General features: G+C 33.1%; 2 protein-coding genes across 2 annotated transcripts; one reads left to right on the top strand and one right to left on the bottom strand.

Annotated features, from left to right (window-relative positions):
* Positions 1-5864: 5864 nt before the first annotated feature.
* Positions 5865-7155, top strand: LOC145124338 (uncharacterized). The gene is made up of 2 exons (XM_079059644.1): positions 5865-5987; positions 6498-7155. The coding sequence occupies exons 1-2, from the start codon at positions 5973-5975 to the stop codon at positions 6933-6935; spliced, it is 453 nt and encodes a 150-aa protein (XP_078915770.1). The 5' UTR covers positions 5865-5972; the 3' UTR covers positions 6936-7155.
* A 1308-nt stretch (positions 7156-8463) lies between these two features.
* LOC145124003 (E3 ubiquitin-protein ligase UPL5-like) lies at positions 8464-12108 on the bottom strand. The gene is made up of 3 exons (XM_079059210.1): positions 10148-12108; positions 9479-10068; positions 8464-8804 (listed from the first exon to the last, which is right to left on the bottom strand). The coding sequence occupies exons 1-3, from the start codon at positions 11907-11909 to the stop codon at positions 8541-8543; spliced, it is 2616 nt and encodes an 871-aa protein (XP_078915336.1). The 5' UTR covers positions 11910-12108; the 3' UTR covers positions 8464-8540.
* Positions 12109-14066: the final 1958 nt, after the last annotated feature.

The following is a 14066-nucleotide window of genomic DNA, read 5'->3' as shown; positions in this document are numbered from 1 at the left end:
AATAATGGTAGTTTTGTCTTGTGGGTTCTATTTTAAAAGAAATATGAAGAGAAATTATATAAAAGAATCGTAGCAATTGATGTCTTGAGATCTTCAAACACATGAATCACTTTGGATCCCCACATATTGGCATGGGACATGAGGCTTTATTGATCAATAGAAACTTTGGTATCTTTGAAAACCATTTCCGGTCTAAAGTGAACAACATGATTGAAGAAACCAAAAAGGGTTTTTGAATTGAGAAGTGTAAAAGAGAATGTGTCACCTTAATAGGTGCAAACAATCAAAGCAAGGATATTTACTATATAGGGTTTTCAAGAGCAACTACCATCATAATCTTCCATTGCAGGCTTTCATATAAACTTTTATGGTTTACAAGGTTGTCGATAATCTTTATGTTCTTAAAGCAATAGCAAAATATATAGATTTATCATTCACCAAAATCCTTAAATTGTTTTTATGTCACATACATGTCAAATACCCAAAAAGCAGATAATGAGAGCTCTATTGCTTTACGTCTATGTTTTAATAATTTTTGATGTGTTTCTCCTAGTTTACTAAAGAAGACAGGTTCCTTGTTTTGATGTAATATGTTTATATACGTTTATATTTACTAAAGGAGATTCCGTTCTTTCAATCTTCACATAGATACCACAAGTCTTTTTTTTTTTTTTTTTTTTTTTTTTTTTTTTCATTAAGTTTTTCTTAGTATCAAATTACACAATGTGACTTTTCTTTTACCTATGCTAAGAGAACATCGACACGTTCATTTATTATCTGACTTTTTTCATGAACATCTTCGATTGTCTTTTGCGGCTCGCAACATCGCTTCGAACATATAATCGGGCATCTTAAATGGTAATTGTTCATTCGGACCACCAAGAAATTAGTTAAGACCACAACAAACACAACAATATTTTTCTTTACAATGTCAAACACCAACTTCGAATGAACTTGTTTAACACTTTATAAGAGACCCTTAAGATTAAAACACTTTGTATAATAATCAAATAAGGTCGTATATGGAAAATAATATTGTTAGTTGAATTCACAAATAAAGTAGGATGTGGAAAGTAAGTAATTTCCAAAAAATCTAATATTTCGCAAATGACATGTACGAGTTCACAGACAACATCCATGAAATGACCAAATATAACATTTTCGCAAATGGATGATGTGAGTTCGTAGATGTCATCTTAATTTGTAGATGGCATCGTATTTCTCCGATGATATCATCAATATTTTAAATGTCATCTATAAAATTGAGCTAATATTAAGAATCTTTTATTTTTGGGATATATACACTAAAGTCCCAATATTTTCATCGATTTGACAAGAAAGTCCTAAACTTTATTTTTTTGACAGTAAAGTCCAAATTACCGACAGTTTTTGACACTTTTACCCTTTTTTCCGGTTAGCCGGTAATTAGGACTTTTAAGTCAAAAAAATAAAGTTTAGGACTTTCTTGTCAAATCGCCAATTAGGACTTTACTGTCAAAAAAATAAAGTTTAGGACATTCTTGTCAAATCGTTGAAAATATTGGAATTTTAGTGTAATTTCGTAACCCAAGAACTTTTAATTGTGACTTTTGTTGTAGCACCACTGTTTTTCTTATCGTCGTCATCTTTACCCTGACACAATCACAATCTGGAGAAACATATGCACAAGAGAGCGAGAAAGGGTGAAAAGACTTGTAAAACTTACTTCTTGCTTCGCCTCCAAATCTTGAACTAAAAAGTGGGGACATATTATACAAACACAAACAACACATGCCTAGTCAAAAAGGTGTGAATGTAGAGAAGGGAAAGAAGGGAAATTTCGTTTTTTTTTTCGGTTTCTTATTTCTCCATATTTGGGACTGCAAAAAGCCAACACAACCATGTTTCTTTCTTTCTTTCTTGATTATCTTCATTTTTTTCAATGTCGGTTTGTTGAAATTAAAAAAAAAACGATTTAACAAGAAGCAAACGTTAAGGATTTTAATAAGATCTAGCTGACTAGAGAAAGTTTCAATAACTCTTATGCTTAAAGAGTATCATACCATTAAATTTCTAACAAAAAAAAAGGATATATACACTAAAGTCCCAATGTTTTCAACGATTTGACAAGAAAGTCCTAAACTTTATTTTTTTGACAGTAAAGTCGTAATTGACGATTTGACAAGAAAGTCTTAAACTTTATTTTTTTGACAAAAAAGTCCTAATTACCGGCTAACCGGAAAAAAGATAAAAGTGTCAAAAACTGCCGGTATTAGCTGGTAATTAGGACTTTTTTGTCAAAAAAAATAAAGTTTAGGATTTTTTGTCAAATCGATGAAAATATTGGGACTTTAGTGTATATATCCCTTTAGCTTAAATTTTTAAAAACCTGATAATTAAGATTAGTATAATCTATCTTTGTTTTGCTTTTTAAATTTTGGATGTGACATTTAGTATTTTTCAATAAATGACAAGTTGTTTGCAATCCATCGGGGGGCGGGGGGCCTCCCCCTCGTCATAACATGTAGTTCCATCCACATCTACATATCTATTTAAATAATTTATTAAAAATAAATGTTAAGTAATAAGATTGTTTCGTTTTTTCGTTCTGAAAGGCTAACTGCACACCAAAAACATATGCTTATAAGCTTTTTCAAACTTTATTTTATGATGCTGCTTAACTTTACTGGTTATTCAACCCAAAATATTAATTTTAATAAAAACCAACCTATTCGACCTAGTAACATATTCCCCTACATGCAAAGTTTCAATATTCACATGCCTTTCTAGTTGATCCAATTGTATACACAAATGTATAATTATAACTATATAAAAAAAGGGAAGTGATTTATATAGAATAATTTTTCTCCATACATAACAATTTATGTTTTAGAGAATTATGCAATACAACATTTTAAAACATAAATTGTTATATACGGAAAAAAATTGTTGCATATAAATTGAGTCTTATACAAAAAATAAAAACTTTATAAAAAAAGCTTATTCATTTAACTTATTTGAATTCAACAATCTTGTTTAATTGAAAAGAAAAATTATCTCGTAAGCTTTTAATGAATGTTCTAATACTGAAGTTAGTTTATCATATAGGACTTAAAAATATTGAAGGCTTGAAGCAAGTAAATCGTACCGGAACAATAGTAATTAGTCTATAATAATATAATCTATTTATACATTAATCAAATAAAAAATTGCTTCACTTTTGTTTATTATATTTTGAATTGTTTTATAATTTAAATGGTCAAAAAATAGATTTTTCATAAAAAAAAATACAGTGCTTAAAACATATACAAATAACTATGAGTGTAATCCGAGGTGGCAATCAGGTTGGGCACGTTGGTCCTGATTTCACGAGGTGTACTGTCTGAAAAGGATTCCCGGACAAGTGGGCCCAATGACTCAGCAACTTTTAACAAAATGGGCGCCTCTTAATACTGAAACCCACAATCATAATACTCTTATGGGTCCCACTATACGAAAAAAGTTTTGACACGTCAAGTCACTTATCCTCTTGTCCGTTGATTCAAAAGAATTAACGGTGATTAATTAAAAGTGTTAGCAAAATATGGGCCATAGATCCACCGGCCTATCGGACACTCTTTGGCCTCCTCTTCATCTCATCATAATTCCCATCTTGATGACTTTATATTTTACTATTTACTTTTTTTTTTTCATTATACACACAAATCTTAGAATCTTGATCTTTTATATATATATATATATATATATATATATATATATATATATATATATATATAGAAAAGAATAAACATCCAAGAGGTCGTGGGTTCAAATTTATGCATTGTTTTAATTCAGAGGTGGTCAGGAGGTCAGACACTACCACACATTGTACAAATTAGCATCTTTATCAGTGGCGAACGCATGACAAAATATCAAAAATAACATATATAATTTTAGGGGTAACACAACCTATCTAAAAAATTTCTCAAAAAAATTCATCGTGCCAAAAAATATAAAGGGTATTATGGGTTATCCGCGCAACCGTGTAGGTTTGCCCCTGATCTTTACCAAATGTGACTCTCATCCTCCAGACGGAGGATGCTTGAAAATCGGGGACGTCAAAGTGGGTGATCACTAGTACCTACAATCCATTTTATGTAACAATTGCATATTTGTATTTATTATATGAATGATTATTTAATATTCTAATCAAATAGTTGAAATGATGGTTTTAGGATTAAAAGGTATGATAGTTGAAGTTTGGTTTGTTAAACTAAGGTTGAATTTTGAAGAAAACAAGAAAAAAGGCAAAATAGAAGAACATGGTATCCACCTAACATGAAGTAGCACAAATCACACATCTAAAAATAGAGATATGATCCACCTCATTACAAATTAGGCCTCCACCATGTGGATTTGGCCATTATACCCCCCCTTTATTCAAACTATTTAGTAAACAAGGAAAAAAGTAGTCCTTAAATTATACTATATGGTTTTTTAAGATAAAGTAAATACATTTACAACTACACGAGCTTGTGGTTTCGCTTTCATATGTTAGGGAAATGAGGTGTACATATTTTTAGATACAAAATTAAACGGTTTTTTTTATAATGATGAATAATGGCTTGGTTACTTTCCAGCATATATTCATTTTTATCATATTTATAAATAAAAGACATTATAAAGAACATATATATAGCCTGTTTGAATAAACATGCTTCAGTTTTATTAATCTCATAAACATAATTAGATCAACGGTTTAACAAGTAAAGAATTGGGTTAGTACTTAGCACCCAACATCTGAAATATAAATCAAATTAAATGTAGAATAAAATATTGTCATTTGTTGGTTAAAAGTTGATGTATAATAAAAAAATTAAATGTAGAATAAAATATTGTCATTTGTTGGTTAAAAGTTGATGTATAATAAAAAAATTAAATGTAGAATAAAATATTGTTTTGTTGGCTAAAAGTTGATAAATAATATAAATTTTATATTCTTTGAAAAGAGTAAATTTATCTTGATTTAACCCCGCATAAACTTTGTTTTTTTTTAAAACATTATAACAAAGTAGGTGAATATTTGTTCGTTACACAAATTTAATTATGAAATAAAAATCATGATAAATATATTATGTTGTATGTTATTAACATTAACTATGAAATAATAATTGTTATACAAAATTGATTATCACAGTATTCAATAACTTCTACCTGCAACTTGCACATTAATAAAATTAAATATAGATGATGAATTTGTGTTACTTAACTATTCTTACTGAAAATTAATTTTAAAAAATATTTAGGTTTTGAGTTTAACATAATATTTAAATTAACATATTAAATTTATAATTTAAAAATTTTATAATTAATATGATAATATTTTACATTTAATATTATAATTAAATTAATAAATTTAATATATAAGATGGAAAATTAAAAGATTTGAAGGTTTCATATGAATGTGATGAAAAAAATATATTTAATATAGATGGTTATATAATAAACAAATTTGATTGAAACTCGTAAGTTTTTTTATTTTATTTTTTATAGTTAACATCATTCAAAATATTTAAAATGGTTGTTGATCGTTAAATAAGCTATATATTTAGTTAACTATTTAAAACATATTATTTATAAAGGAAAATGTATTTTAGAGAACATAAATTTTAAATCATATTATATACGTTTATAATCAAATAAAGATACAGTTACAAATAAGTCCATTTTTATCTAAGTGTAAAATAGTTTTATCTTTTAATTATATACACTTATACATAAACTCTTGGTTTTTTTTAACATAGATCCAAAACACATCATTTATATATATATAATTAACTCCTTTACAAAACCCAACATTTAATTTAAATATTTTTTGTATTTCTAAAAACATAGAGAGGCCTATAAATAGGTCTCACATTCCTCCCATTTCCCTCACTTCACTCTCAAATACTCAAAACCAACATTCTTCCTTTCTATACTTATATATATTCTTTCATTCTTAACCAATCCCAATGGCCAGTGTTGAGGTAATCCCACTCTCTTTTTTGCTTTAATATTTTATCAAATATTCATTCCACTAATCTTTTACTTTAAAGTGTTTTTCTGGATTTAATTTTATAAAATTGTTTTTATATTCTATTAGTCTGATAATTAGTTATAAAACATAAATTTCATTTATATAACAAATTTACTTGATGTATTATGTCATATTAATATAAGATCATGATCCAAACGATCGTAAATATGATATCTTTCTCTTTTACTACCCTTCGATTAACTAAAACCTTATGATCACTTGAAATTCTTTTTGCTCTCTATCAAACATGATCTATCTTGGTCGATCAACATTTTTATTTTGTTGATTTTGTTAATAAAACAAGAAAAAAAATGACATAAGAATTAAGAATAAAGAAATTGTTTGTTTATAGCTTTTTTCTTCAGATTTATACATGGATCTTTTTAAACATTTAAATGAAGATATTAAAACTTCGAAAATCCAAGTATTAAAAATGGATGGATGAATGATGATGATTCAGGTTGAATCAGCTGCAACAACTTTGCCGGAGACTCCTGTTACAAAGGAGGTAGAAACCACCATAGAGACACCAAAAGAAGCGGAGCCAGTAGTTGATACACCACCACCGGCTACTCCAGAGCTGGTGGCTGAGGAACCAAAGGAGGAAACCACCGTGGATGCTCCTCCACCAGAGGCGGAGGAGACTCCTGTGGAAGCTCCGGTGGAAATAGAGACAAAGGAAGTGACTGAGGAGCCAAAGAGTGTGGTTGAAGAAGAACCAAAGGAAGAGACTGAGACTCCGGTGAAGGAGGAGGAGCCAGCTGTTGAGGAAACTCCGGCAGCAGATGTAGTCGCTGAAGAAACTCCGGCAAAGGAGGAGGAGGTGACGGAAGAAGAAAAGCCGGCTGAAGTTGTTGCCAGTGACACCACTGAAGCGGCAGTTGAGAAGACAGAGTGATGAATTCGATCGAGAAAAAGGTGGAAGTTTGATTTATATGTTGGAGGTGTTTTTGTGGGCTTGAATATTCAAAAGCCATGTGGCAGTAGATGAATGGTGGGATATGATCACTTGGAATATCGAGTTTTATTCCAAGGATTTTATGTTTAATTATATGATTATGAGTGTGGTGAAATGTTATTCTGTAAGGTTTTCTAAATAATATTTGTTCTTTTTTAAATTTACATTTTCTTTTTAGAATGGCATGCATATTATAAGCCGCTAGCAAAGAACTACCAGGAAGGGACAAAATAAAACTTACAGGTAGACATTACTAGAGTTTATTGGAAAACACATCCAAGAATTACAATCAAGGCTAGACATTTTTATCCGATATTTCAAGCAATTATAGAGGTTAATTTGGATTTCGTCCTCCATCTTCATTGATGATACTCTAGATTTTCTAATAAGCAAAGAATTTCTATCCTTCCATATGTATCATAAAGTAGCATAAATGATAGACCAAATGAAATTTTGGACGTGTTGCTCGATATTGGCCCAAAACTGGCTAGGAGAAATGGCATCGAGTTAACAAAGCCAAGGCCTAATCCAACATCAATTAGCGATCATATCAGTATGACACAGTCCTATATGTCTCTATATGTATAGGAGTCTCCAATCTCTCTAAAAGGCTTTATAAAGAGATAATTTTGGACTTTGCATGTGTCTTACACCACCTAAAACCAAATTCGAAATCTACTCCACCTAAAAATAAAATCAGAGTGCATACATAGAAAAAGAAATCAATTAATAAATTTGTGTTTGTTACGGATTGTTATCGTCCAACGGATTGTTTCGATTTTACCAAATGAGATATATGTGAAACCTAAGAATGTCTTTCTAAAAACGCACAAACTCATTCATCGTTCATCTCATTAAGTGCGTACAAAAAGACCTATGGCCCAATGATATAAGTTTACGAATATATGTCCCACTACCAAATTTTCAGAGTTGGCATACTTTTTTTCAGCCCAACAGTTTACATTATTAAAATTGATGAATATCTTTAAAATTAATAAACATTACGAAGCATTTTTCTAGATTCTAATAGGAAAAATAAATATTTAGACAGTTTATTGATTAAAACAGATGAATATAATCTAGAAAAAGAAACATGTCATATTATAAAACACTTATAGCTCACCTCACTTCTTCAACCATGACTCACATTCGTGATGTTGAGGATCAAACTAGATATACAAGTATGCAGTTTACACAACTCACCTTAAAAAAATTCAATTACCTAAAATGTTGAAATGCCGCTAAAATAACCAAGAAAAGATGAAGAAAACGGCCTTCTTTATTTACTGACATAACATATATATATATATATATATTATATATATATATATATATATACCTATATATATATATATATATATATATATATATATATACCTATATATAAACAGTTGATCACAAAGACTAAACCCTAGCATCAACTGAAGGCAACAAACAAAAGAAAACATCATATCATGCAAGTCAAGTCTAATTAGAAAATTTCATCATAATTTACCCTATTTATATATATAATATCTTCTGTACAAGCGAAGAATGCATGCATTGTCACCATGTTCCAAAGCTACAACCAACATGCTCCTGAGTGATGACATTGAGGCGCTGTTGCATCATGGCCATTGATGAGTAAGCAGGAAAACAAATCCGGTAAAAGCAGGTATGAGAAGAAGGAAGGCGGTCAAAGGATTCGTTTGACTTATAAATATAAAGCCTTGAAGCCAACCCACCAAACCCTTCCACTGGCAGATACTTCACTGATGTCCAAAAGAACAGAAGAACCTTCCGTTGCTCCGCACTCATTCCCCCCACAATCTGTTATGTTTATTCCAACCAACCAACCAACCACTAATTAAAAATTAATAACACTATTCCATCCGTCCACATTTAGTCCCTAAACTTTTCAAATTTCTATCAAATACACCATTAATATGAACAACATGCTTAAAGCAGGTTATAATGGTATAAACATAATCTACATTAAATATATACTTTTTCCAAATATACGCAAAAAGGAAAAATATATATTACGCAGCATGATTCATGACAAAATAAATGGATTATAAAATTGTATGAGCTTGTCATTGACATACAGAACAAAAAAAAATAGCAACTGCATGGTACATTATTAAACTATACTATTAATTAAATTAATCAATATAGAGAATATTATTTGTTTAGTATAACATCCAATCTTAACTTGATAGACACAAATAATATAATTATTATAATATCACAAGTATACGAAAAAAAAAAAAAAAAAGTATATGTAAATAACCAACTAGTTGTTGTCCACATTTGGTCACTCTAAATTCTTTTGACCATCAAAGGTCCCTAAACTCTTTTTGGTGTACCAATTATACCCTTATAACTGGCAAGCAACCTTTTATAACAGGTCATAATGGTGTGTATTTATTTATATATAGATAATGAATTTTTCAACCAAAACCATTAAAAAATTTTAAAAAAAACAAGAAAATATTACGCACCTTCCAGAACCAATAAATCTGTGGATCTGTATCTTTATATCCATTATATTCTGTATGTGCCTTCCAATCATCAACAGAAACATCACTTTCACTACCATGTAACATTCCATCAAGATCTTCAAGCTCTAAGCTTTTAAAACAACGTTTTTGAATCTCTTCATCTGTAACAATATCTGCAAATCCTCGAGCAAAATGTGTTACCTGTTGTGAAACAGATGTCACAAACCGATGTTTAATCAAAAGATCAACATACTCCTTTCTGTTTTTACTGTTTACAGTTATCTGTTTTCCATCAGGAAGAAGTTCTAGAACTTTCATGGAACCTAACTCTTCACTCTCCCAAACGAATGTTAACCCAAGGGTATCTTCGTCAACTGCACATGGATCCATATCCAGTATCTGTTTGCAACTGTTGTATAGATACGGATCTGCATCTTTTATATCTTCTAAACAGACATTCATTCCTGCTAACTGTAGGAAAAATGCTCTATCAAATACAATCCCAACTTGCATTTTATGCATCAATGCAAGTGCAATCACCCTCCCTGCAAAGCTAAAGTAGTCAAGGTGCATTGGGTCCACCTTAGATGCTGCAAACATGAAACAATTACCTTAATACCCCTGTTGTAAAAGGAAAACATGAAGCTACATAGGGTTATAAGTTATAACCTGGATTTGGGAAGAATCTTCTTCGATCATTTGGGCAAGGAACGAAAAGGGCATTTTGGGGATTAAAGATAGCTTGACAAACCAAGAAAAACCATTCCCTTAATACCCCTGGACCAGTGGCTTCTTCGTTTTTAAATTCCATAAATAACCCTCCACGCAAAGTGTCAGGATCTGCACGTGCGATATACTCAAAAGATTCTGATAACAATTGTGATCTGTCGATAAGCATCTCATGAAGCTCTTCATATTCATCTTTTACTTCTGGAAGCAACATCATAACTAGATGTCTTCTAGATTCAAAGTCTGTGAGATCTTTATGATCAAGAATCCATTTATAATCATCACCCCTTTTCGCATATCGAACGATTAAATAACATAGAGAAGCTTTATAAGATTTCAAATTCGTCCAAAAGTAATCTTCTGCACCTTGATATAGTTCAGAAATGTAATGCAGCTCTTTTAAGATAGAAAGGTATTGATCCCACCCACCATCTCCTTTCTCTTTCTTTACAACATCCTCCACTTTATTCAGACACAATTGCAGGTTTGACAATAAGTCATAAAACAGCATGTAAAGAAATTTGACTTCATCACTGTAGCAAGGGAGGTTTTGATTGTATGGCATTGGAATGAGAGTCCCAAAAGGTACCTGGCTAACGATTGCATCCTTTAGAGGTCGCACAAATGCTGCAAAATCACGGACGTCATTTGGGGAAGGACCAAAATTGGATTCCATACTTGAAATCAAACCTTCAGATAGCTTCTTTGCAAGCTCGTCTACAAATGGAAAAATCTCTTGAACTGCTATGACCATCTTTTTGTAGCCACTACCATCGTAGTATTTTGAATTTCTACCTATTTTGACGTGCTCCACCATTGATCCTAGACTACTTCGACATAGTTTATATAGAGGATCATCACGGGCAGTAGCTCTACCAAGCAATTTACAAAACTCTAATACTATAGGTGCGAACTCAGGATATATAGGTCTTGGTAACACGTTCCTACTGGATTTGATGAAATGCTGAATCGAGTCTTCAGCACATTCTTTGTTGCCCGTATGGGGTGACATGTAAAGCATTACCAGTGCTGCAATGGCGGATGAAGAGAGAAATATATTCAGGTAAGGAGCGGCATGGTCGATTCCGTCTTTGGGTGTCATGTTTAAGAATTCCATTAACCTGGATTTGACAGACTTTATGCAAACCCCTCTTTCGCCTTTACACAGCCTGCAGATGACGGAAACTAAATCATCGACGACTTGCCAAGCTTGCGGATGTCCCGTGCTTCGCATTCGACCAACCAAATGCAACCCAGAGTCGTTTGTGATCCCACACTGAGACAGGCTTTGCTCCCAGTGAAGCTGCTTCCCGCCATAAATTAACCTTTGCTCCATCAAGGGAATTCCAGTGGCGGATTGGATTTTCTCGTGGATCGACATGATTTTATCTTCAGGGTTTCCATGGAGAACTAGGGTTTTACCCCCTGAGATCATCCGAACGAAGAATTGGGTGAAATTGGGGAAAGAACAAATGGAACTGGAAGAAGCCCTAGGTTGGAAATGAGGATGATGAGTGGTGATTTGATCAGGGAAGGAATTGAGGGTGGCAGTGGAAGAAGGGGAGTCGGGGTTAGGATCGTCTTTTCTCATCCTGACGGAGACTAAGTCGGAGGAGGAGAGGTCATCGTCGATGAAATCTTCGAGCTTCCGTTTGATGCGTTGTTGAACGCAATCGATGGTGGGGGAATCGAGGAGAGTCATTGAGGGTTAACCGGAGACGAGTGTCTACGGCCGGTTGGAGTCCATGGAAACAAAAACCCAAATACAGAATTCTGTGAAACCAACTGGGTTTTAGGCTTTTTGGTAGGAAGACACACAGAGAGAGAGAAAGATAGAGAGAGGGAGTGATGAAGAAGACGTCGGGAGAGAGAGTGGGTGGGGAGAGTATTGCGATTTCTTGACCCGATTTCTTTCTGCATATAGAATACACGTGACGAGTGAGAGTGCGTGTGGGTATCGAGTATTATTTGGATCCGACTCCGACCCATATTACACTTTGTAGTTGAAAATTGAAATACATTTTGCTTGATTTTGTAATCATAACTTTTTGTCATTGAATCACAACATACATCTTTAGAACGCCTTAAACAATATAAAAATATAACAAAATATCAAGACTAAGTTACATAAATGGTCCTCGGGGTATAATAAAATAGGTAACTTTGGTCTAATTTTTGTTTTTGTTTCATTGCTAGTCTTCATTGTTTTATTTTTAGAAAATCTTCTATAAAGTCTCTACATTTTGACATCATATTCAGTTAATACTTTATATTATTAGATTATTCAATTGTGGACAATTTACAGGTTAGTCGGTATTACAACCGGTTAACAACATACTTGAGTGTCGTGTGTAGGGACTTAATTGAATATGATGTTAAAATATAGGGACTTAATTGAATATGAGGGAAAACTATACGAACTTAATTGAATATGTGTAACGACGTAAATTTTCAAACCAGATTTTTCATTTTAAAAGCACAATAAACTCATATATTGTATTTCATGAAACCACATGTATCTCAAAATGTCAACATCAAAACCACAAATAAAGTCAAATCCTAGAATCCTCAATATAGTCTTGAACAAGTGTGTACAATCATGTCGGCGCCTTCCCGCGGTCCTGAGAGGTACCTAAAACACCTCACACATAACACGGTAAGCACAAAGCTTAGTGAGTTCCCCAAATACCACATACACAGATAATAAGCTTCTCATGGCTATAACTCGGCATGGACTCTCCGGTCTCATGCTTCTCGGTGTGGACCCTCCGGTCATGTGTCTCAGTGAGCACCCTACGGTCTCACAGCTCAGTTTCGACCCTCCGGTCCTGTCTCAGTGGAAACCTTCCGGTCCCACAGCTCGGGTTGGACCCTCCGGTCCTATCTCAATAAAACACAGAATATCACATATATATCACACAAACAAAATGCATAATGTCACATAACTCAAATAAGAACATAAGACCCTCCGATCACACATAGATACCACTCATGGTAGGTATAGTGAGAAAACTCACGTCGTAAGTAGGCTAAGAAAATGTGTACTCCTCGAACACGAATCACCAGATCTAGCCTACATGTAACAAGCATTCTCTAATTAACACTTAAAGATCACAATTCCAAATAAACCCATGATAGTCCCTCCTTAGCTCCTAGGATGGGTAAAAGACCATTTTACCCCTCCATGGTCTCCATAAGTCCTGCCTTGACCAAACCCTAAAGTCAACAAAAGTCAACACTCGAGTCAACTGTCCATGTTGACCTGACTCGCCGAGTGCACCTATGTGACTCGCCGAGTCCCCATTGTTCCTCAGAACATCGCGAAAACCCAACTTAACTCGTCGATTCATCTCATCGACTCGCCGAGTTACCTATATCCAGACTCATCGGGGAAAACCCTAGCCGACTCGCCGAGTCATCTCTTTGACTCGTCGAGTCCCTTAAGTCAGTTTCTCATTCAGACGTTTTTAAAGCAGAAAGCAACCCAAAACTCTAGATCTAACATCCCTAGGCTCGATTATCACGTAAAGCCACAAGCTTTACGTCCATGCATGGCACTTAGGGCTTGAAATGCCAAAAACATAATCCATTAAGGGTTTCTCACTCAAAAGCTCTATTATGGCTGAATAAAGCAGGGACCTTTGGACTCTAGGGACCTCACAAGGTCCATATCTGAATTCCAAATCTCTAGATGAACTCAATACACTCAAAGTCCCAATATTAGATGGAAAAAGCCCTAAACTCCATAAACATGAGATCTAACCAACATAATGAGAAAGGTGTGGACTTTTTACCTTTCACAGGAGCTCTGGACGAAATAGCAACGGATCTAACAGCCCCTTCTCGTTCCTTGCTCGAA

Source organism: Lactuca virosa, chromosome 7 (assembly GCF_052849685.1).
Source record: "Lactuca virosa cultivar CGN04683 chromosome 7, Lactuca_virosa_CGN04683_v6, whole genome shotgun sequence".
NCBI classification, from domain to species: Eukaryota; Viridiplantae; Streptophyta; class Magnoliopsida; order Asterales; family Asteraceae; genus Lactuca; species Lactuca virosa.
The sequence above is the reverse complement of the archived record's forward strand: the minus strand, read 5'-3'. Positions and strand labels throughout refer to the sequence as shown.